The sequence below is a fragment of the Triticum aestivum genome, chromosome 4A, assembly GCF_018294505.1.
Source record: "Triticum aestivum cultivar Chinese Spring chromosome 4A, IWGSC CS RefSeq v2.1, whole genome shotgun sequence".
In the NCBI taxonomy this organism is placed as follows: domain Eukaryota; kingdom Viridiplantae; phylum Streptophyta; class Magnoliopsida; order Poales; family Poaceae; genus Triticum; species Triticum aestivum.
This window is the reverse complement of record NC_057803.1, coordinates 545,534,802-545,558,939: the sequence shown is the minus strand read 5'-3', so window position 1 is coordinate 545,558,939 and position 24,138 is coordinate 545,534,802. Positions and strand designations below refer to the sequence as shown.

Here is a 24,138-nt window from a genome sequence, read left to right as displayed (position 1 = left end):
ATTCATCATCAACAGCAACAACACGTTAGAGGGAGGGACGCCGCCGCCGGCCGTATTGCATGGCATCGTCGTCATTGTCGCCGCCCAGGCCCAAGGGCTCACAGGCCATGGCGCCCGCGCCAGCAGCAACACGTCCACCAAACTGGTCTGCGCTGCCAGTCGACATCATGCACAGAGTCGTCGGTCGCCTCCCTACGGGCAACGACCGTCTCCGCACTGGCGCCGTCTGCCGCCAGTGGCGCACCGCCATGCGGCGGCGGCGGCTACGGCATGGCAACGGGCCGGTGGCGTACCTCGCCCTCGTGAACGGGAACATGTTCAGCTTCCCGGACGCCAAGCCTGCACGCGCACGGCCAGCCGCTGGCTGCGCATATTACTGCGGCGCGTGCGACGATCGGCTTCTGTTCGCCGACAAAGACTACTTCTGCTACCGCCTGACGAGCCCTTTCATCGGGAGAACGACGGCTCTCCCCAGCCTGGCCTACATCCCCGACAAGACGATGGGTCCGGATATATCCGTGCGTAAGCTGGTGGTGTGCTCGGACGGCCTGATCGCCGCGATCATCGGCCGCGAGCACTTCGCCAAGGTCGCTCTCTGCACGCTCGGGTGCTTCTCCTGGTCTCTCAGCGTGGACGACGAGTGGCGGTGGTACGAGGACATGGTCTACTACGAGGGGAGGCTCTACGCCATCACCAACAGCGGGCAGCTCCTCGCGTTCGACGTCAGCGACGAGAAGACGGGCGAACCCAAGATCTGCGGCGTCGAGACCGTCATCGGCGGTCGTGGCCACATCGGCGTGGGGCGGATGCGGTACCTCGTCAAGTCACGCAGCGGCGGGCTGCTCATGGTCCGCAGGATCATGCAGCACGGCAAGTCGACGTACGCGTTCCAGGTGTACAAGGCGGATCTCCGGCCGTCGGGGTCACAATGGGAGCGGGTGATCGCCCTGGGCGGCGACGAGGCGCTCTTCGTCAGCCGGCTGAGCTCCCGGGCCGTGCGGGCGGACCGGGAAGGACTGGAGAGGTATCGGATCTTCTTCCTCGATGATACGGTCGGCATGTCGTTCCGATCGCTGGAGCCCATGGGTCAGCCTTTGTACCACGCAGGCGTCTACGACATGATGACCGGAAATGTCACCCAGCTCCTGCCCTGGATGTGGAGGAAGGACCACGGCGATATAGTGCCGCCCACATGACTCTTCCCCGAGGACCCCGACGAGGACGACGGATCGACGAGTGAGCGCACCTGATGACTTCTTTGCTGATGTTCGATGTTGCGGCCTGGGTTGATGCTCACTCATTTTTTTTCTATTCGGTTGTTTTTGGCGTTCTTGAAATAACTGAAGAAAAAAAATCTGCAAGCAGCGGCGGGCTGCTGGTTCTGGGCTAAGAGACGTGACGTGACGTGTCGTAGGTGGAGGGCTAGTCGTTGCGGAGCACGGGAGGTCTGACGCGTCGCTCACAAATGCCCTTCCATAAAGGTAAACGCATTTGTTTGTTGCGGTAGAGTATAAACGCGCGCGTTTAAGTGTGCACGAGCAGGATGGAGCAGCTAGCCTACCTAGCAATAGCAAGGCACCACGTCCTGCGCGCGGCTCGTCACTTAGTTAGTTAAACGGCGCCGTCCCGTGAATCTGCTGCGATGAGCGTCTCGTCACAACATTAGATTTGCGTCGTGTCATTTCCGCTTCCAAACCACGCGCACGTTTCCTCCAAGAGGTAAAAGCACCCCAGGTACTCTAACTTGCGTAGAATGTTATGATTTAGTCCCAAACTTGTAAAATGGAACTTCACCATACCCCAACTTACATTGAATGTGATGATTTAGTCCCCGGCCTATCACAGCTCGACAAGTGGCAGCCAGGTGGCTCGACCGGTCGTCACCCGCACTTTTGCAAGAAACACCCTGCCGTCTTCTCTAATTAACCCGCAGTACAGGAGAGCACCTGAATTAATTCCGCTTCAATTCCCACTCACGTAGATGTGGTACTTACAGGTGTTGGGAGAAGTCTTGAGCGTGACACCAACCCACTGTCAGCACTGTGTTTCAATTTGTGCTGTTGATCAATACTAGAAAACTGCCCGTTGAGCACGGAAATGGAATCGAGAACAAAAACACTAGGGAATACCTGCTGCAGCTGGGACGATGTATCCCAGACATGTATTTGTAAGTCCATGAAAAAGTAGCAAAATGCTAGTCCAGAAAGAATTCACAAAGAGATCGGCATAGGCTGTGCAGAATAAGCTTGCTGGTCCGGGTCCCCTCGTTGGGGCCCAACCTCAAGGTGAAGTGCAAAATGTCCAAGATATTAGCTGTACTGGGCGTGCTGGTAGTCAGTGCACCCACGATGGTTACGGCCGCAAGGGACACGGCTAAGGCTACTGGGACGAGCACCATGGCTGCGATGGATGCCCCGAGCCAGTCGTGGTTGGGGTGCTAGTGCTCGACGCATTCGTTGCGTTTTACAGTTACAGTGGCAAGTTGCAACTGAAGTTTCAGGTACCGTTGCTGCATTTTCATCCATGGTTTACTATCATCCATGTTCGGGCCGTGCATTGGCCGCTGGCCTGTTCCTCATGTTTTCTTGGCTTGGACCGGTTGCCGCGTAAGCTGCTTAATTACCTACCTATCTCCAACGGCCAACCTGTTTGTTGATGGAGTAAATGTCTGAATGTACTGCTGTGACTTTGTGATTTCATTTTCTGTGGCAAATAATAAATGGAGTAAATTTGGACATGGAATGAAAAATATAAAGAATGATGGAAGACGTCCTGGTATCATTGAGCTGCTTTTGTGTGAGTTATTGTTGGCTCTTTTCATTATTTGTTCCTTTTACCGGCTGCATAATTGTGCCTGACTGACCAAGCCAGTTTCCAGCTCACACAAGCTGCTAAGCTTGCAGGCATGTGCACTGTAAAGGCGAGCAATTTCTGCATATATTTGATTGTCTCTGCAGAAAAACTTTTTTGGCCTCTACGATTCTACCAAAAGGATTTGAAGCAAACGCTCGTTGCAATATATATACTTCTGTATTTATGCAATACTATTACTAATTTGCTACAACTTTTGCCTGAAACTGTACGTGCAAATAATAAAATATTATGCAGATTCCTTAAAAAACTGCACGTACTTTTGCCTGTCATGGTTGGGACCGCAGGGATGCCCCCCCTCTAGGGGAAACCGTCGGCCCAACAGCCATCTGATCCGTCAAGACTGGGTCATCGGTGCAGCACTCGAGCCAACTCTCTTCGGCACCTAGCTCACCTGTGTAGCTCCTTAAATAATAAGGCGGACGCTAGCCATCGATCCATCATCTGATCCCCGGAAACATACTCAAAATGTTGCATGTTGCTTGCTCATTGTTTTTCTATTTTCCTTTTTACGATCAACACTGTGCTTATCCTAGTCGAAATCTAAGTGGAATTAATTCATTTGCTCTTCTGTACTGCGGGTTAATTAAAGAAGATGGCAGGGTGTTTCTTGCAAAAGTGCGGGCAATGACCGGTCCAGCCACATGGCTGCCACTTGTTGAGCTGTGATAGGCCAGGGACTAAATCATCACATCCAATGCAAGTTGGGGTATGGTGGAGTTGCATTTTGTAAGTTTGGGACTAAAACATCACATTCTACACAAGTTAGGCTACCTCGGGTGCTTTTACCTCTTCCTCCAAAAATGAGTGGAACGGAATCGTCCGTGACACGCACTCATCCATCGTCCTTTTTATCTTTTCTTCTTGATAACTTGAGTCTTGACTCCAACTCCCCGCCGACGGAAAGAAAGACAAAAAGAAAGACAAAAAGAAAGAAAAAGATGACTGGGTTTGCATGTTCCATAATTTGTCGTTACCCCTGCGGGCATGCATGCATGCAGCACAAGTTCGTTTCTTTTTCTTTTCTTCTCCTTCCAAATCCAAATCCAAATCCAAATTCAAATCTCTCGCTCACTCGCTCGCTGATGAATTGTTACATTCACCCATGCATGCATGATTCAAACCGTACGTTAGGATTTTCGATCCACCATGTATTTTTTTTTTCACGTGCGTGGCGCGACCGTTTGTGATCGACACTCAAGGAATTAACCCGGCCTTTGTCGAATAGCCACATGTGATAATATCTCTCACCACATGCATGCCTCTTTTCACCATGATGATGGTATTGACTATCTAAGGCATGATCATCTAATCATGCTTAACTTTTTAGTAACAGGTGACAATTAAGCTTGACCATGGCCCCATTTGTCCCTAGCTAAGGGAGATCCGCCCGTGATTCCCTTGTTCTTTTTGTTCTATTCGTCTTGTAAATTCATTTTTGTTGCATGATAATTACACAAGAAGGCCTCGCGAATAATCCAGTACTTCATGGGCCAGCTTACAAGAATAATTACCTTATCCAAACTCTTTTCGTCTAGATGCCCAATCCTTGGCCCCGGTGCACACAGTCTCTGGGATGAAGGGTGTAGACCTAACCCTTGGTGAATGTCATTGCCACTAACCCTAATTCATAGTTGTAGGTGCTACCGACGAGGTGGCAAGCTTGGGGCTTCCAAATGCAGTGCATGGTGGTGTGAGGCTACACCGAACATGACGAGAAGCAAACGAAGCTTTAGGACAATGGCGTCGGGAGGTCCACCAAAGCTGTAGGACGCCATGTAGCCATGTACCTAAGGAGGGTCGGCGCAAGGAAGTCCGCAAGACCCGTAGAATAAGAACGAGCCTCATGAAGCTCGCTGAGCACGCATCAACTCGGGAGTGTGCCAGGATGTCCCTGTGGGCAAGCTCGTCGTTGTCCGGGCATTGTCGAGTCAAGGTCCAGTTAGATGAAAAGGAACGACTAAAATTTTGATGTATGGAAGAAAATAAACACGGTCACATGGTGAAAAAGAATTCCTTTTTTTATAGAAAAAAGACGTATGCCCGACTTTATAAATGAAGCCACACAGCAGGGTATTAACAGACAATAATTTTTTTCTCTTGCAAATTGTGCCAGATTATCTCGTGAACAAATGCTCCTTTTATTTCTGAAGGAGAGAAAGTGTGGACATCCTGCGTAGACGTACTCTTAAGCGAAGCTATGAATGTGAATGTAATAAAAACTTCCAGTTTACTCTTATGCTCGTATGAACTACCCATTTTTATCCATCTTCTCCCTTCTGATTTGCTTAACAAATAAGGCTAATTTAGTTGACTTCTCGGTATTTGCACTGTTGGGAGGTTGGCTGCAGGCAATTCCTTTATTTTAGCCATGTAGGCAATTCCTGTTTATATGGCATATGGGTGGTCGTATACACAAAAACGTGGTACAAATTTTCACATATGTATAAGTATTACTCCCTCTGATCCAAAATAAGTGTTGTGGCATATGGGTGGTCGTATACACAACACCTATTTTGGATCAGAGGGAGTAATACTTATACATATGTGAAAATTTGTACCACGTTTTTGTGTATACGACCACCCATAGTGGATGGGAGGGAGTATTGGTTTTTTGACTGGTCCTAGCAGGGGGTTAGGTCCTGCAAAAATGTGTCTGTAGTCACTTGCAGAGACTCTGTTCGGCAAGGTTGGGCAGTGTATGTTGGTCCTACAAATGGAATTCAATTGCTTATTTTGCCTGCTTGTACTTGAAACTTGTCATGCGCACTATGTATGTGTATCTATGTCCTCAAAATACATCACTTTATTCAATTGAATAATATAGTCATGATCTATGATTTGTGTTACTGACTTACTGTTCAGTTTTGATGAATTGAAAAGGTCACATGCGCTTCCTATGTTCTGGTTCGTATCACAACACATTGTTTTACAGGTGCCTCTGCGGCCAGCCACCGGGACGACGTCGACAGCCAAAGGAAGGGTTCTTGAGGTGCTCCTTCTCCACTGACAGAGAGGTACCCCCTTCTTGGGTGGTACTCGTGTGCCTGCTCTGACCCCACCATGGAAGGTCCCCTCCCCCTCTCCCATATCTCTATTTGGTCCTGATCTGGTTTCAGTTTTTATTAATTTGACATAAGATCAACTTCGATATAAAAAACTGCCATGCTAGTTTAGCCGGTTTCTTTCTATGTAGTAGGATCTTAACTGTTGGTGTCTCAAAACTGAAAATGTTTTCTCATAACATAACTTGAGGAGCCGTTTTTTATAGTAATCGTAGTTTAGCCATCTCTTACTATGTGGATGCTTGATGCTATTCTTGTTCCTGCTCACACTGCACACTGGTTTTATCAACTGTATGTGGATTGCACTTTATTCTTCCTAAGAGTATATTGATAAAGATGCTCTCCTGATTGTTGTTTGTTGGGAGTACAAACAATAATCTCTTCTCCCCTCATATTAACAGGTCAAAGCTGAAAGTTAAAAACTGAATAAGTACTAGTTCAGAACTAGTTTCCAGTTTGGTAATTTGTAGTCAATTCCACTTTAGCTGCTCGCTTACTATGTAGAATCTTATTTGTTGGTTGCACAACCGAATATAATTTTCCACATGATAGCTTTGGAGCAGCTTTTTACCATGTGGATGATTGATATCTTCCATGTTTCTGCTTGCATTGCACTCTGTTATATTATGATCTGATAAAAGGATCAATTAAGCACATTTCCTGCTGTTGTGGGTTTCTTCTTTTCTTCTTGGATTTCAGCTCAAGATTAACTTGTTATTTCTCTTGCCCTTCTTGTGCAGCAGGATTCGTGTGGTACAACACCATGACCGATGCAGACAACAAGGCCTTCAACGAGCCAGGTACCTTGGCGCTGCAGCTTCCGTGCGATGGCAGCAGGGGTTGTTGTTCGGCATCGGCTGCAAAAACAGCCATGGTGAGCTCCTCTCCTTGCCTCCAGCAATTCTCTTCTGACGTAGGTGGCATGTGTTCATCTCTAGCCCATGTGTGTGTGTTGTGCTCATTTGAGCAGGAAATTACCAAGTGTATGTGTGCTGAAAATGTGTTCTGCAGATTAAGCAAACCATGTTGATGTGTCACAGTTCAGGGGTTTAGTTCTAATATGAGCGTGAGCTAATTTTCTTATCTCTGCTAAGGAATTCTTCTATATGCTAGCGTTCATAATTGAATCTCAAGTACATTTTATCTTGCATTGCCATCTTACCGCATGCATCATTGTCTTTCCCTGTTTTTTATTTGAAACATTGCAATTAACCCCATTGAACAAGCTCCAAATTGAGCTTAGTGGAGTAGGAGCTTGCACCTGTCTTGGCTATTAAGCATATAACTGAGCGAACATGAAGTCCCCTTTCCTCCTATGTTAGAAGTTGATTTCATACATGTCTAGTGCACTCTTTAGCTTGCATCGACATCTTAAGTGTTGGCATTGAACATCCTTGTTCTTGTGTTGTCTGTTGCAGGCCTCACTTGGTCTGGTTCAGGGGAGGGTGATGCCCATGGTGTGGCTGCATTGCAAGATGGGCCGCATCAACAAGAGGGTGCCCTAAGGAAGAGTCATATGGTCATTTTGGTGACTGAGGATGCTGGACAAGATCTCGTCACCCAAAGCATGAATTTGTGGAACTTGGCATATATTCCTTGGTTCAGGCAAGTATTTGGTCTCTCTCTCTCTCTCTCTGAGATGGCGCTGGCCATTGACCCGATGATTTATGGTTTGGATCTATGATGGCTTCTTGTGTGATTCTTACTGAGGTCATGTTTATGAAATTGGTCTCCTGTAATTCTTTGTTGGGCCCTGTTTTGCAGTACATGCCATAGGCTTTGGTAATGGTCCTCTGTTTTGTTCCTTACTGCAGCTGGTGGATGTTCTTCTTTGGCGGCTATGGTTTTGGTTTTGATAGATAGAATCCTCACTTATGCTCTTATTTTGACTTGTTAATAATGGCTATCAAATCAGATAGAACAAAATGGTTTTGATTGATGTAGTGCTGCTGTGTATGTATTAATAGAACAAGTGCTATCCTTGTTTACTTTGGAGGAGCCACAATGTGTTCGCAATTTTTATTATAAGTTGTGGATACTTCCTAATGAAGAGTGGATATCATGGCTCTGAAACCACCTTTTTTATCTGTCTAGTCAAGATTAAGTGCCACTTGTGTGTACTTGTAGACTTCAGGGGCTCATGTGTTCTTTGCTCTGTTGGATGGAATGTTGCCCTTGTAACTGTAGTCTGGTATGCAGAATAGAACCAACCAAACTGTTGGACGTTCAACAGATATATTATCTGTTTGTGCAATCTCTAATTTTTGTGTGTGAATGAACAGCGACCGATCTGTTTTTCTCGCTTTGGATGTGGCTACATTGCGTTATATTAATTGGTACTTCTGATTGTTACACATGTTCTTAATCATGAGGGCTAGGGTCCTAGGTAGCTTACCTGCCTTTGTGGTTTTATTCTACATGCATACGTCTTTGTTTGCTGGAATGATGCCCTTATATGCCCAATCAAGTATGCAAGTTTCTCTTCTTCATGAACGATGACTTGCGCATTATCTCCTAATAATGCTTAAGTTTCCTAACATGGCCAATTTAATTTGCTTCTAATCGAGTATTTACACTTCCTTAACCGAAAGTAAACTTTTTTGCAGGGGCTCGCTGACCACAAGGACCAACTTGGAGCTCCTCTCTGCCCTTGCAGGTGGGTAAAGGTCCCATGAGTTTTTTGAAGGATCACGGCCTGTTTGATCTGACATACATTTCTCACTCATGCCTAAACTTGCTCATTTGGAATTTCTTTAAACTAGGCATCACGACGACAAGGCCGCTGAGGCGTAGCACGGGTTTTAGAACTACCTGTGTGTTCCCATGCAAGAATGGTGGGTTGTTCTGTAAAATATTATTTTCTATTATCGTTTACAGGAGCACATACAAATGTCTGGGTTTCTCTTTTCTCATGATGTTCAAGGGTTAGAGATGTACTAGAGTGTTCAATATTCCTCTTGGGTTCTTATAATTGTCCGACAAATGTTCGTTGTTATTGCGTACCCATTTCGCATTAATTATTGAGGAAAATGTTGATTTGATACGGGACCAAAAATTATTCACATGTACCTCATGTGATGTTAGTAACTCATTATATCTTGTGGATATATACTTATGTGTAAATAAAGTGAAAGCAGTAGTCATGAGTGCAACATGTTTCTTATTTCCAAAGTCTTCAAGTCTGGACATGATATCGCTGGAATCTGGTGCATTAGTTCATTTTTTATCCACATCAAGTTATCATAAGTAGTGGTCTATTTTGAATTCAGTAATCCGGTGCTATAGTTCATTTTTTATCACTGCAGGTCACTATATGTGATATGCTTAATGATATCCCTCATATTAGATTCTGATGATTCAGGGTAGCATTACATGGTGCAAATATCCCCCCCCCCACATTTATAGAAGTGTAACACTTAGAGAAACGTCGAGCTATTTTGTGCAAAGACATGAAAGTTTTACTTTTTCCAGGCCAGTGTAGTAGTACTACATGGTCCAAATATTTAGATACCTTGTAGACGAACCGTGTCTCTTAGTTAACTTGTAAAATACATGAAGGTGTTAGGGCTGAGCCGCCATTTTATGTCTTGTCCTATTTGCTGCTTGAGCCGTTAAGTTGTGCTCATGCACTTTATCTGTATGCATCCACTTGACCATGTGTTGTTGGGTAAAACTTCTTGCTGTAGTGATCAATGAGCAACCCTGTCAAGTTGGCCAAATAAGCAATCCATGGATGGATTCTAGCAATTGATTCATCCATCTATCCATCCATCTCTAAGGGAAGAAGCAGAAGAATCAAAGAAGATGGCAATCTCTATGAGCAGCCTGTCATTGATATCGGAGGGATGAGGGCAACTTTGGATCATGTTGCCTACGGTTCCTCTTCCTATGACACCGCAGCCGCTACAACTTGCACATGTGAGTTCCTCTCTCTCCCTTCACTGGCTCTACCCTGTTGCTCTGAGCACATCCATCGAGCCATGGCTATGTTACTCTGGGTTCATGGCCATCGTGCCATGGCAATGTCTGCTTATGGTTTGGACTCTGGTGCTACAGTCGTAGCATAATAATGATGTAGTGCTGGGTTTTAGAATGGCCCCTTTGGTTGGAACTTGAGCTTTTTCAGGCTGTTTAGTAATGATGTAGTCCTGGCATAATATGGATAGTATTTTCCTTGTTAAGTTTGACTTTTGTTTGGTAAATAATGTAGTTCTGTTTTCTGTGTTGTGCCTTCATGCTCTTTGAATGGCATCTTTGTGTGATATGTATGCATTGGCAAAGACCATACTGATGTGGAGCATTTTCAGGTTCTTTTGTGTGTTCTGCATCTTGCAGTTATGTGAACCAGTAGTATATCCAGGGTCTCTTAAGTGCTAGAGTTCTCTGTTCTCTTTATCATGCTTAAGTTTTCGGTCTTGTTAGGTCCATTAGTATTTGCTAATCAGCCCCTTTGGTTTGATGAACCATCAGAAGATCAATTTTGGTATGGAATTTCCTGCCTGGAAGCAAAATCATATGGTTGCATTCATCTATTTCCTGGTATTTCATTTTCATGAGCATGATAAGAACTCATAGAAAGCAGGAGCAAGGCGGTTGTGGATCGTGTTTATAAGGAGTACCCATTTTATTATCTTGTAATGTTTCCTGGTTTCTTAAACATTCTTACTTATCCTACAACTACTTTCAGGTGCTGGCCAAGATCCTTCGCTAGGTATACCAACTCAGGACTGCAAGGCAAATCACAATCCATCAGACTGCAACAACCCTCATAGCAGATGCAGCTAGCAAAGATGAGATCCAGGCGAGGGTTCCACATCTAAAGAAGTAGCTCTTTGAAACTAATTCCATATATGATTATGAGTAGTTGGTTGAGAGAGTTGCAAAACTTTCTGGTGGTGTGGCCATCATCAAGGTTGGAGCGACAACCGAGCCAGAGCTTGAGGACCGGAAAATGCAGATCGAGGACGCGTAGAATTCCACCTTTGCGGCCATCCAGGAGGGCATTGTTCTCGATAGTGGCTTGACTTATGTGCATGTGTCTACCTATGTCCGTGTGATCAAATAAAGAATCAAAGACCATGATGGTCGCCTTGATGCCGACATCATTCTCAAGGTAACTTGCTTAGATATAAATCCGTTAAATGGGTTGAACTACATTGATCTCTTTCATGGCAACCAGTTGGTAGAAATTGTATTTACCAGAGAACTGACCTGATAATGGTATCTTGCATGTGTGCTTACTATTTCGTATGTAAAATGGGAAGTGTCTTTGTTAATTAGACAAATTTATTTATTTGACGTCTATTGTTGCCAAAATTGACCTAAACAAGAAGCCAATATCTTCCCTGCATGCCCTTCTATTTGAACTAGTAGACTGATTTCTGAATTGTTTGTTGTAGTGCATGGTACGTCATGCACATGTAGTCTTGCGAAAGACCAAAAAGGACAAAATGTCTAGGATAACGGGCAAGCTATTGAACTTTGTATTATCCTTTTCTATACTAAGTAATTTAGAAACTGAGAGCTTCGTCAAAGCTGATCCTGTATAGATTTTCAAGCCAATATATCATGGCTATGTAAGTGTTGATCTGTTCGGCCACAATTTGATTGGAGATAGAAGGAACCGTGTAGGTTGTTCTTCACTCCTAAAAGACATAGCCGTGATGAGTGTCGCCAGCAATCTAGCTGGACATAAGCAGCCATAGAATTAGTTTTAAGTTAGTCATTCATGTGTACAACGTTTTGTTTTTCTTGCCACAAGTAAGCACCCTCGGACAGGTGTCTAGTCCATGGACCACACTTTTTATGCTTAGAGACGAACAATAAGATCTCTGGTTTACAATTTATTGTTGATTAATAGGTAATCATTATATTTATGCTTTCGATGCAAGTAATAGCAATGTGCATCGCAACTAAAAGTTTCATATGTACATAGAAATGAGTTTGGCCTCAATCTGGTTAAATGTTTGCAAAACTGGATCCCTTATGCGAACCAGCATTCTTCTCGCTATTACTCTGAAATAGTGTGTTATGAATTGTTTGAGATATTGATAGCGTCCTGGTGGTACATTAAAGTTCAGGGAACTATCCGTATCCGGATCTGAACTCTTTCTAGCATAGTGGCCGGCTGTAACATAATCTTGTTTTTGTGCACTGCGTTGCTGTATCCATATCCGGATCTGCGTTTTTGTCCGATTTTGTTGTGACGTGGTTTCCTCACGCGGGTACCTTGATGATTCCATCGCTGGTGGTAATCAAGTAGATACCTGATAAGGTTCGGCCCATCTAAGGAAGAAGTGGAGCTGCCCAAACCTCAAAGTACAGTCCTACTAACTCATTATAAATGTTAATGGAAATTCTTTCCATTGGTTCTCTATAATGACTGAGCTTTTGTCACCCAACCTTCTCAGGGTTATACATGGAGCAAGGAGAATCTAGGAAATTGGCAACAGGTACTTCTTTTTCTGTGCTATTTCATTTTTCCTTTGGTGATGAATTCTGTTTGGTACCATTTTTAAACCTAACTGCATAGTTTACTTTGGTGGTGATCTACATGATCTTAGTGGTAGGCCATGGAGCTAGCTGTGTCACATGTAGGTCGTATGCTAGGTGATGCGCTGTTGTTCAACTTGTGTGATTTTCCCTTACGCGGTTTGGTTTTCTCATGCAGGTGCACAAGATTCGCCTCCTGCCTTGCTCTTTCGGTGGCTGATTCTTCTTCGACTCCGCCGTAGGCGTCAAGTCTCTCCTTTGCTCCCTCATGCCTGTGTGCCCATGGCCATCGAGTTGTGCCAAGTCGATTGGGATGCCTGCATTGAGCCACTCATTATGCTGATCAGCAGCATCTAGCCTAACTGTGTGCCAGGCAAGAAGGTGCATGTGGAGCATTCTGTGGACAGTAGGAACTTGCTGGCCCCCACATACCTCCTTGACCATGGTGCTAATATCAGCCAGGAAGGGGAAGAAGGGGCCACTGTTCCCGGCTAACTGCCACCAAAACTGCTAACTGCCACCAAAACTTTATTGTAAAACACTTGATGCTCTCTGTAATATACATGCTCTGGGTAGCCCCAAAAATTACCTCGATTACGAGGATTACATGTGAATAGGCATCCTTAAAATCCTGCTCAGTCCTCTTTGCTTTTCTTGTAAGTGGTGATAATTTGGTATAAATCAAACCATAGTCTTCTCTTACACTGTCACACAGTTCACATGTCCATTAGCCTGTTCATGTTTGTTACTACTACTATATTTTTGTGGGTCTTTGTCACAGGACCATGTTTCCCTATTTGCTGCTTGCTTTAAGTTGTGTCTAGAGCTGTTGTAGCCTACATTGTTGTTGTGCTCCTATATATACTCATTCCAGCCATTTCACCCTGTTGTGTTTTGCTACAGTGATGAGCAATGTGGTGAAGCAACAACCCAACTCCAAGGTGGGGCGCGCCCTATGATAGTGAAATGATGACAAAGGTGAATGGGTCCTCGTGAACATCCCATGATTGATGCTGCTTTCAGGACCATGGTGCTGTCTGGCACAAGTTTGGCCAGCGAAGCAGTTTTTCCTGCTACGGCGATCACTCTGACGCCTCCCGTTCTGCCCCTCCAGTGGTTGCTTCCTCTTCGGTTCCGGCATAGGTAAGCCACTGGTTCCTCTCCTTTGCTCTCTCCCTCATGCTCTATGTACCAACAACGACCGAGCCGTGGTTAATGAAATGAATAAAGGCCATATACATATCTTTTTTGTAGTACCTTAAAGCTTGGATCTTTTTTGTCGTACTGTCAATAAATCCATTTTCTCTCAACCAATCAGAGCTTGTTTTAGTGTGACTGACATATTGCTTTTCTCGCATGCTACAACTTCCAGTTAACCAAGACCTTGACTACTTGTCAGCCTTTGTGTGTTCAGTGCAAACTCAATCCACTAATGCAATAACATCATTATGTTTACCGTGGGATAGTAGCCTTATGCTTCAGCAGTTATTTAGTGTCGTTGTAAACAGTTTTGGTGTTCCAGCTACAATAAGCAAGAACTACACAAGTTGTATACTAAAGTTGATGTTCCCCGGGTCTCCTTAATATGGAATTCTTATTATGATGGAGTTGTGCCACTTGCGACAGTCATGTGTGGCTTATTGTGGTGGATAGAAGTCATGAATCTCAGTGACGGATACATAAGTTTTACTGCAGTTAAAGTGATATGGGTAATTCAGTGATTCTCTGGTGTGATGCATGGCTCCTCAATGGCACTGTGCAGCCCCTCCTACAACTTTTTGAGGGCCCTCATCACCAACTATCGAAGACATATGGCGCCCCTGGATGCAGTTGATCCATCATCCGTCTCCAAGAGGAAGACGTGGAGGAATGAAAGAAGATGGCGATCTCTATGAGCTGATGCAGTTGATCCATCGGTCCATCCATAACTGTTCATCAGAGGAGAAGGGCCTCTTCTCTTCATCAACACCAAGAGCAACCACGACCCAGCACTCAAGCACAGGTACCCCTTATTCATCCCCACCAAATCTTAATCTATTATACCATTACCACCAAGACTAGGAGTGGGAGGTGCATACATATATCATTCAGAATTAGGATGACCATACATTTGTTGGTATGAACGATGCTTTGATTTGTCATTTCTAGTAGTATGATCCTCAAATGAAGTGGCATGTGATAAGCAGGTAGTGTAAAGTAGTATGTCTTGACCTTGACATAAAGAAGTTGATTTCTTGCTTATAACATTTTATTCAGCCCGAAAACATCCTTGATGTGCTCTTTTTTTTGTTGCGCATGAGCAACTGGTTGGATGCCGGAAGAAGCAAAGATATCGCTGCTGAAGCAGCACCTTCAAAGATCCAGAAGAGACGGCCTTAGAAGACTATTGATCACTGCTTTGTTTGAGGAGAGATGAAGCTTCTTATCCTTCCTGGTGGAAGCAGTTCCCCAAGCGCTGGACTATCACCGTCCTCTGCTTGCTTCTTCTCCTTCCTGCTCTGCAACATGGACCTTGTGAGTTCCTATGTTCCTCGGACCTACTTATCTGGTTACTACAGTAATCATTGAGTGCTGATAATTTAATAGCAGAATTCTGCCAAGTGAGCATGATTATCCAGATGAGTATTGTTGTGTAGACTACATGAATGGATTAGTGTCTATCATTGTTTGCCTCCTGCCTGCAAGTCTTGAGGCTCCTACAAATAGGATGTCTGCTCTTCCTGCTACACAAATATCTTTTCTTTAACACTTCTTATGTCCATGGATTAGTTCAGTACAGAAAAATTGGAGGATAGAAACAAGCTTTCTTGCGATGCTTGAAAAATAATAAATTGTCTAAAACACTAGAACACTCGATTGACATGTCATTTAAGGTCTTATTAGGACCAAGGATTAGTCAAGTTTTCTCTTGTTTCATATATGTATCTTCAAACGACAATTTTTCTCGCATTCTAACTGAACGAAGGTCACATTTTATCTCCACACATATGGCTTGTTCTGCTGAAATGATGCCCTTGTAGCAAGGACATTGGCTACTCTATGTGGAATTATGTTTTACCCGATGTCTTGTGTGGAATCATTCCTGGTACCCAAGATGGTGTCCTATTGGTTACTTGGCAAGCCAGCGCCTTTTGTCATTTCTAAATTAGATACTATCCACATAGTCAAAGTCATGTTTGCCATACAGCCTCGGCTACAATCATTCTGGTAATTTTCTGGTTTTCTTAGCTCTGTGACATATCTTTGAGCTATGGCCCCTCTTCATGCCGGCCATGGAGCCATGGTTGATTTTGTGATGTGAATTTTCATGCTTTTAGCGATGATAATCTTTTCCCTACTGTTAGCTGTCTTTCGGTTTTCTCCTGGAGTCAACATGATGCTCATGTTTTGTAGCAACTAATCTGATTGAACAGGTTGGTCATGGCGTTCACCCTTGACGTGCATGCAGACCTACGGATCTCTTTGGTGCAACTTGGTCGCCCTCATGGTCTCCGGCGATGGTTGTTGGGCGCCCATGCGTGCAAGGTTGAAGACTTGGTTTGGTGCACGTCGCCTCTACTACGACGCCTTAGCGTGGCGTTACCTTGCGGCCTTGGTTGGTAAGTTCCTAGTCCTAGCTCCCCACCTTTGTTCCACTTCCCCCTTTCCTGAAGATATATCGATCACATGCCATGATGTATCAAAGGTTCAGACTTGATACTTTTGTGAAACTGCATTTGTATTGTTTTTCACCTTGTCCAACATGGATTCGCACCATAGAGATCGTGTCTATTCCTAAATCATACTCCCTCCGCCCAGAATCACTTGTCGCTCAAATGGATGTATCTAGCACTAGATACATCCATTTGAGCATCAAAGCAATGTCCTGACGGAGGTAATAGAGCCTAGCACTTGCTATTTGGTCGGTTTGATTGTATGAAGTACTACTACTACATTCAGTCATCCATGAATGGTAGTTTTACTGTAGTTTTACACGAGTTTGAAGCACTGGTTGTTCAATGGACTTCTGTTGATGTGTTGAGTGTATTCATACTAATACTACATTCAGTGATGACAATTTTACGTTCTTGTTGCATGGAGAAGAAGTGCTGATTGTTTTTATTTGGAATTTTATTTGTGTGTTCAGTTGCGATGAGTACAAAGTGGTTGGTGAAGTGGCTATGGATAAGATCAAAATCCTGCGAGCACTACTTTGTCGCCACCCAGGTTTCTGATCTCAGGGCGAGGCTACAGGAGGTATGAAGAATGGCCATGCTTTTATATTCAACACAAGGAAGGTTTGTCTTGGTTCATTCAACCTGAAGAATGACAACACATGGAACGACCAACTATGAGAAGTGGAAGCTTATTTATTTTGTGGTGGCGTTGGGTTAGCTTGTTAGCTGTGTTTGGCTTTTGTTGAGGAAAAGATTTGGTTGGATGATGATATGGAAACTTTCATCCAATCTAGTGTAATGACTTGACTTGCGAGTGCATGAATGAATTTTGCAGTGAAGGATGTGGTGATTTTGATTCTCCGCCAACGCGTTATGCTGCTGAAATTTCTATCGAAAATCCACACAACTTGTCAAAATTTTGGCCTTGTTCGTAACAAAACCAAAACTTTTGGGTCTTCCGCCTCAAAATTTTGGCCTTGATTGTAATGAAACCAAAATTTTGGCCTTGTTAGTAATGAAAAAGACGCTGAAGTGGCTCGCTCGCTCTACATGGTGTGATAAACTAATATTTTTTGCTTTTTGTCATTTTCATTTCTTTTTACTCTAATGTTACTTATTTTTCCATACCCTCCGGAGTCATCAAGTTCTTGGATGTATTTCATGATAGCCTCGCTGCAACTTCTTTGGCTTACAGTCATCAAGTTCTTGGATGTATTTCATGATAAAATGATGATTTGCTAGAGGACTTTGGAGTATATGCTCATGCAAGGCTTGCTGTCGGGAGTACCAAATAGCACAGAAGGTGGTTAGTACATGTATGAATTATGCGGCAGGGAGAACATCCATAAGCACAAAGACTCACCGTTTAGGATCAGGCTCAGTACCAATGATATCCATCACTATACTAGTGTAGGTGCCTTCAGTACCTTGCTTAATATCATTCACCACACCTTTGCAATTCGATGCAACTAAAACTTCTGGTAGTGAAAGATCCAAAGCTAGAGCCAGTGCCTCTCTGCATGCTAATGCTTCAAGGGTCGTCGGGTCGGTGATTCCAAGAACCCTGATAGCCTAAGAGCCCAAGTAGTTGTCGTTATGATCCCTGCATACTGTGCTACAGGACCCCTCATTCGTTGCTCTTGAAACAGCTCCATTGACTCGAATCTTTGCCATACCCATCTTGGGCTGGTGCTATTACTTGGAATAGTGGCAGCTCGCTGCAACTTCTTTGGCTTACAGTCATCAAGTTCTTGGATGTATTTCATGGTAAAATGATGATTTGCTAGTGGACTTTAGAATATATGCTCATGCAAGGCTTGCCGTCGGGAGTACCAAATAGCCCAGAGGGTGGTTAGTACATGTATGAATTCTGCAGCAGGGAGAACATCCATAAGCACAAAGACCCAGCATTTAGCATCAGGCTCAGTGGTGTCACTGAGGACTTGAAACAACTCGGGATCTTGGAGAACCCATACACAACGAGCAATGTGGAAATGAAGGAGCGAATGCTGTCATGAGTCCTCCGCCCCGCATAATCTGTAACTGGTGGCAGTAGAAATATTCCGGTGATGTAGCAAATCGACAGTTCGAATGGATTGTTTGGCTAGCCTCCACTGGAATATTTTCAGTTTAGAGGGAACATGTATTTTCCATAGCTTCGTCCATGACTTCTGCCCCTTATTCAAGTCTGAAGAATCAGACCTGCCCTCCAACCATGCCTCTCGTCTCAATTTTTTGGAGACTAACATACGATACGCCGACCATACTATAAACACTCCATTCTTTTCATGTGTCCAAGAACAGAAATCCTCTATGTGTTTGGTGCATAAAGTATTGAGAAAATCGCTTCAGCATCTGTGGGAAAAATGATCTCCTGAATTGCCACATGGTTCCAGCTTGTGTCAGCTAAAATTAGCTCTTGAACAACCTACGGTGAGTTTGGAACTCTACACAAGACCGACCGCATGTTGTGAGGATGTGGCACTACAGGAATCAGCTACTTTGCCGTCTGCCACGGCGGACGGCAAAGGCATGAACGGCGGACGGCAAAAGGCTCCGGCAAAGTAGGCTACGGTAAACAGCTACTTTGCCGTCTGCTTCCTGGCCGTCTCTTCGACCATGAAAAGACGTTGAAGTCTTGGTACGATTGGCATATACCGAAGAACACTAACGGGGATTTTGGTCTGTGTCTTCTCACCCATACCGTTGTCTACCACAATATACCTGGAAGACTTGCAAATGGGACAATAGTTCAAGTCCGCATAGTCAAGTCTAAATAAGGCACATCCTTTCTCACAGGCATGTATCTTCTCATAGGGCATCTTCAGTGCACGGAGGATTTTGTCCGACTGGTACAGGTTTGCAGGCATTACATGGCCTTTGGGTAGAAAGCGTCCAAATACTGTCATAATTGCGTCATAGCATTCTCTGCCCAAGTTGAACTGAGCCTTTAGAGCCATTACGTGTGAGATGGGATCCAACTGACAAAGCTCAGTGTGCTCGTGGAGCGGACGTTTCGAAGACTCCAACATTTCATTGAAGGCCTTTGCAGATTCCTCCATCTCCTTGTCCGAATCCCGAGCATCATCATAGCCTTGCACCATGTTTTCCATCCCGGTACCATGCTCGTCGGTGCGACGACGATCCACCTCAGCTCGGTCACGTTGGGCAGACTCACCATGAAATGTCCACACCGTATAATCGGGCGTAAAACCACTCTTCTGCAGGTGTTTGCCCATTTCAGCCTCTGTCTTCTTTTCCCAATTTCCGCACCGGAAACAGGGGCACCAGGTTTTCTTTTGGCCATTTGCAAATGCGGCTTGCACAAACCCCTTAGTTTTTGTGAACCATTCAGCGCTCCATTTGTTCTGACTAGTGTGACCGGTATACATCCAAGCACGGTCACTCATCTTGACTTTCAGAGCTACTGGACACACAACAATTATATATGTAATTCACCATGTATATATTCATCAGTTGATCTACTTTGTCAATTTTATTACGTCCATGCAACCTACACTCTAATAGGTAATGATAGGTCCTAATCCCACCCATGTATGGGTAGATTGGGTTCATTTTCCCATGCTATGCTCCGGATCCGACGCAAAATTTTGGCAGCACCTCCCCGCTATTCTCCTGATACACGTCTCTGCAATAAACAGAGAGGATGTGTACCCGGAGAACAACAGGGGAGGCACTGACGAAATATATGCGTCGGATCCGGAGCAAAGCATATGGGAAAACGAACCCAATCTACACATACTCGGGCTGTCCATGGATAGCGTTGGACAATTCGAAAGAATCAAGGTTATAACTATGCAAATGCATGCATATTTATAACTATGACGCTTTCGAACTGGAGACACATATTGGTTACGCGTACTAATGATTCAAGACACATATATAGCTAGCTATCAAGTTTCATCGGAATAGATCAAATAATTAATGGGGGAGGAGGACTTGTCATTTGTGCTCACCCACGAACGAAGGGGCAGAGCTCGTCAAATCCACGGCGAGGTCGTCGAACACCAAACCTCGCAGCGATGAAACAATTGCACATTTAAAACTACACGATCAACACAATTATATATGATGTTTTTCATAACAAAATCGAAAAATATATGACCTAACTAATAATTCACAAATATATGACCCCGTCGGCCTCTGGAAGGCCAAAGAACACCTTTTCGGGAGGTGTCGGTGGTCGGGGTGTCCTGTCGGTGTCGGGGTGCCGTGTCGGGGTCGGGGTGCTGTTTCGGGTCGGGGGTCGGGGTGTCGTGTCGATGTCGGGGTAGTGCCGTGTCGGTGTCGGGGTGTTGTTTCGGGGTCGAGGTGTGGTGTCGGGGTCAGGGTGTCGGGTCAGGCTCGGGGTCGGGGTGTCGGGTCAGGCTCGGGGGGTCGGGGTGTCGGGGTCGGGGTCGGGGTGTCGGGTCAGGCTTGGGGGGTCGGGGTGTCGGGGTCGGGGTCGGGGTCGGGGTGTCGGGGTCGGGGTCTCGGGGTCGGGGTCGGGGTCTCGGGGTCGGGGTGTCGTGTCGGGGTGCCGGGTCGGGGTCTAGGTACCGTGTCGGGTCGGGGTCGGGGTGTCGGGGTCGGGGTCGGGGTGTCGGGTCAGGCTTGGGGGTCGGGGTGTCGGGGTCGGGGTCGGGGTGTCGGGGTCGGGTCGGGGTCGGGGTCGAGGTCGGGGTGTCGGGGTCGGGGTCGGGGTCTCGGGGTCGGGGTGTCGTGTCGGGGTGCCGGGTACCGTGTCGGGTCGGGTTTTTTTTTACTTTTCTTCTTCTTCCTCTTTTTCCTTTTCTTCCTTTTTTTCCTTCTTCTTCTTCTTCTTCTTCTTCTTCTTCCCGCTTTCCTTTTTCCTCTTCTTCTTCTCCTCCTCTCCTCTTTTTTCTTCTTCTTCTTCCTCTTCTTCTTTTTTCTTCTCCTCCTCCTCCTCTTCTTCTTCTCCTGATCTCCTCCTTTTCTCTTTTTCTTCTTTCCTAAAACTAAACTAAACCTAAACCTAAAACTAAAAAAACAGAAAAAGAAAAAAACTAAATCTAAACCTAAAACTAAACTAAAACTAAACCTATAAACCTAAAACTAAATCTAAATCTAAACTAAACATAAACCTAAAACTAAAAAAACAGAAAAAAGGAAAAAAGGAAGAAGAGACTCACCTGCAGGGTGGAGGAGGGGGGCGGTGCAACCAGGGGCGACGGAGGAGCGGGGCGGGGCGGCCTGGGGCGGCGGAGGAGGGGGGCGGGAAGGCCTGGGCGGCGGCGCCGAGCCCGGCCGGGGCGGCGGGGCGCGGAGGTGCCAGGGCGCCGGGGCGTGGCGGCGCCCAGACGGCAGGGCGGAGGGGCGGCAGGGCGGGGGGGGGGGGGCGCCGGGGCGGCGGCTGGATGGTGGGGCGACGAGGCGGCGGCGGCGGGGTGGTGCGACGGGGCTGGCGAGAGGTGGGAGAGAAAGAGAGAGAGGGGGGGGGGCGGCCCCGTTAACATTACATGGGGCCCTCCCTCTTTGCCGTCCGCCACCCTTTGCCGTCCGCCTTCTTGCTCTTTGCCGTCCGCTAGCGGACGGCAAAGAGGGGGCCCGTTAGGTTTTTTTTGCAGCTCGTCAGTGGGGCCCCTCCCTCTTTGCCGTCCGCTAGCCGACGGCAAAGAATCTTTGCCGTCCGCTAGCAGACGACAAAGAACTAGCTGATGGCAAACTTGGTCTTTGCCATCAGCCAGTTCTTTGCCGTCCACTTTTTGGAAGCTGATGGCAAAGAGCTTCTTTGCCGTCCGCTAGCGGACGACAAAGAACTGGCAGATGGCAAAGTAGCTGATTCCAGTAGTGTGGTAGCCAATTATGCTGCCAGATGTTGGTCGTCAGACCATCACCAATGTGTCGAATTAATCCTTACACTAAAGTATCGTGACCATCTAGGATTGACCTCCAGACCTGGAAAGGACATCAACCCAGTTCAGCATGCAAAATTCCAGATGCAAGAAAATACTTAGCTTTGACAATCCGAGCACTTAGAGAGTTTTGCTCCATAAGGATTCACCATGCTTGTCTGGCTAAAAGTGAGAGATTGAACAACTCAATATCCCTAAAGCCAAGTCCACCACATTGCTTTGGTCTAGTCATCATACTCCATGAAACCCAACTTGGTTTTCTTTTGCCCTCTTTAGTCCCCCACCAAAATTTCCGTATCAACGAATTCAGATGCTCGCATAGGCTACGAGGTAGTTTAAAGCATGACATAGAATACACAGGGATAACCTAAGCCACAGACTTAATCACTTTTCCTCCAACTGACAAGATCTTTTCCATCCACCCTTTCACTTTGTTCCAGACTCGATCTTTGAGGAACTTGAAATCACCACTTTTACTATGTCCCACATCAGAAGGCATTCCCAGGTATCTCTTAGATATAGTATTGAGAGCATTCTTTTACATATCTCCTGAGGTTGTTTGGGGATCCCTTGGTAGAGAAGACTGGTAATTGGTTAATTCTTCGCCCAAATCATTGCAATAAGATTCCAATTCAGAGGACAACTCATTAGCTCCATCAACACTAGCTTTCACAAACAGCAGGCTATCATTCACAAAGAGCAAGTGGCTTACCGGAGGGGATGCCGGAGCAACTTGAATACCACTGAGGTGCGATGATTCATTTGTTATTTTTAGGAGGCACGGAAGGCCCTCCGCCGGAAGCAAAAATAGATACGAAAATAGGGTTCCCCTGTCGGATCCCTCGAGATGGTGCAAATTCTTCAAGCTTACTGCCATTAAAGAGGACAAAAAATTTGACTGAGCTTACCATTCGCATAATTAAGGCCACATAGGCGGGTGCAAATCCCATCTTGAGCATAATAGCTTCCAGGTACTCCCATTCAACTCTATCATAAGCTTTCTCATATCCAATTTCACGGCGTAAAATCTATTTTTTTGTGCTTTGTTCCTCTTCATGAAGTGTACACATTCATAAGCAGAGATTATGTTATCAATGATCAGCCTACCTGGGACAAAGGCAGGCTGCTCTTCTGAAATGATTTCAGGCAAGATTTTTTTAATCTATTAGATAGAACCTTCGGAGCAATCTTGTAAAGCAAGCTACAGAGACTTATAGGCCCGAATTGAGTCAACTAAATTGGATCTTTTACCTTTGGGTGAGGACTAGAATTGGCTCATTAATTACCTCAGCACTTTTGTCTTGTGGATTAATGCGCAAAACCAACATTAGTGACTTCATTACCGCACAACTCCCAGTGCCGTTGGAAGAAGTGGGCAGGCTAGCCATCGGGCCGGGGCTTTCATTGGGTACATTTGGAAGAGGGTCGCCTTAATCTCCTCGGCGGTATATGGTGTTGTCAAATTCATGTTCATTTCAAGCGTCACCCTCGCCCGTACTGCGTTCAATACATTGGACATCCCCGACGTCCCCTCCCCTGGGCTGCAAATAGGTTCTTGTAGAACGAAGTTTTCAAACTGGCCATCTCATTCTGATCTTGTGTTGTAGAGCCATCAAGGCATCAACACGCTGCAAACTCTTATTCATGGGAGACCTTCATTGCTCCCCTCCGCGAGAAGGACCTCCACCAGCGACTCCTGAGGTCATGGCAAGATCCCGTGGAGGTCGAGTCCCTCTCTCGTCGATGAGAGGACACCGTCGGGGAGGAGTACATCCCGTCGCAGATGAGTCCATGGCGATGTCCAAAGAAGCTCACCATCGGGCCTCCAGCTCGCAAATGACGCAAAACCCACGCTAGGAATCGTTTCTCCCCGCTTCAGTACACGCCCGGGATCACCGAAATAGCCGCTCCCTCCATCTTGCAACTGGACTGGATGTGATTGAATGGGGGTGTGTGTGTGTGGTCGTATCGAAGGGAGGATGATAAGGGGAAAGAGTAGTGGTTCGTTCGGTCGCTTTGATCTAGCGTGAACATTTGTAAAAACTGGCATGAAATCACTTTTTTAGTGATTTGTGTTGGGAAAATTTGACGGTGGAAAGAAAACCTAGAAATCTGATGTCATATTTTAGATTTTTTGCATGTAAACACAATGTTTCATTCATCTAAAATGTTCATAGG

General features: G+C 45.6%; 1 protein-coding gene and 1 long non-coding RNA gene across 2 annotated transcripts; both read left to right on the top strand.

Moving 5' to 3' along the window:
• Positions 1-2,297: 2,297 nt before the first annotated feature.
• Positions 2,298-9,848, top strand: LOC123083900 (uncharacterized). Its single transcript, XM_044505776.1, has 6 exons — positions 2,298-2,434; positions 6,677-6,810; positions 7,355-7,541; positions 8,543-8,592; positions 8,699-8,770; positions 9,623-9,848. Exons 1-6 carry the CDS (start codon positions 2,298-2,300, stop codon positions 9,685-9,687), a joined length of 645 nt encoding a protein of 214 aa, XP_044361711.1. The 3' UTR covers positions 9,688-9,848.
• A 4,399-nt stretch (positions 9,849-14,247) lies between these two features.
• LOC123086857 (uncharacterized) lies at positions 14,248-17,001 on the top strand. The gene is made up of 3 exons (XR_006441148.1): positions 14,248-14,942; positions 15,842-16,027; positions 16,555-17,001. It is a non-coding gene; the product is annotated as an uncharacterized lncRNA (long non-coding RNA).
• Positions 17,002-24,138: the final 7,137 nt, after the last annotated feature.

Bases quoted from the DNA above. Each gene is read 5' to 3' on its own strand.
- LOC123083900 (XM_044505776.1), top strand. From the start codon at position 2,298: ATGTCCAAGATATTAGCTGTACTGGGCGTGCTGGTAGTCAGTGCACCC. The intron at 8,593-8,698 runs GTGGGTAAAGGT...TCTTTAAACTAG, and splicing joins GCTCCTCTCTGCCCTTGCAG to GCATCACGACGACAAGGCCG. The intron at 8,771-9,622 runs GTGGGTTGTTCT...TTCTTGCTGTAG, and splicing joins TGTGTTCCCATGCAAGAATG to TGATCAATGAGCAACCCTGT.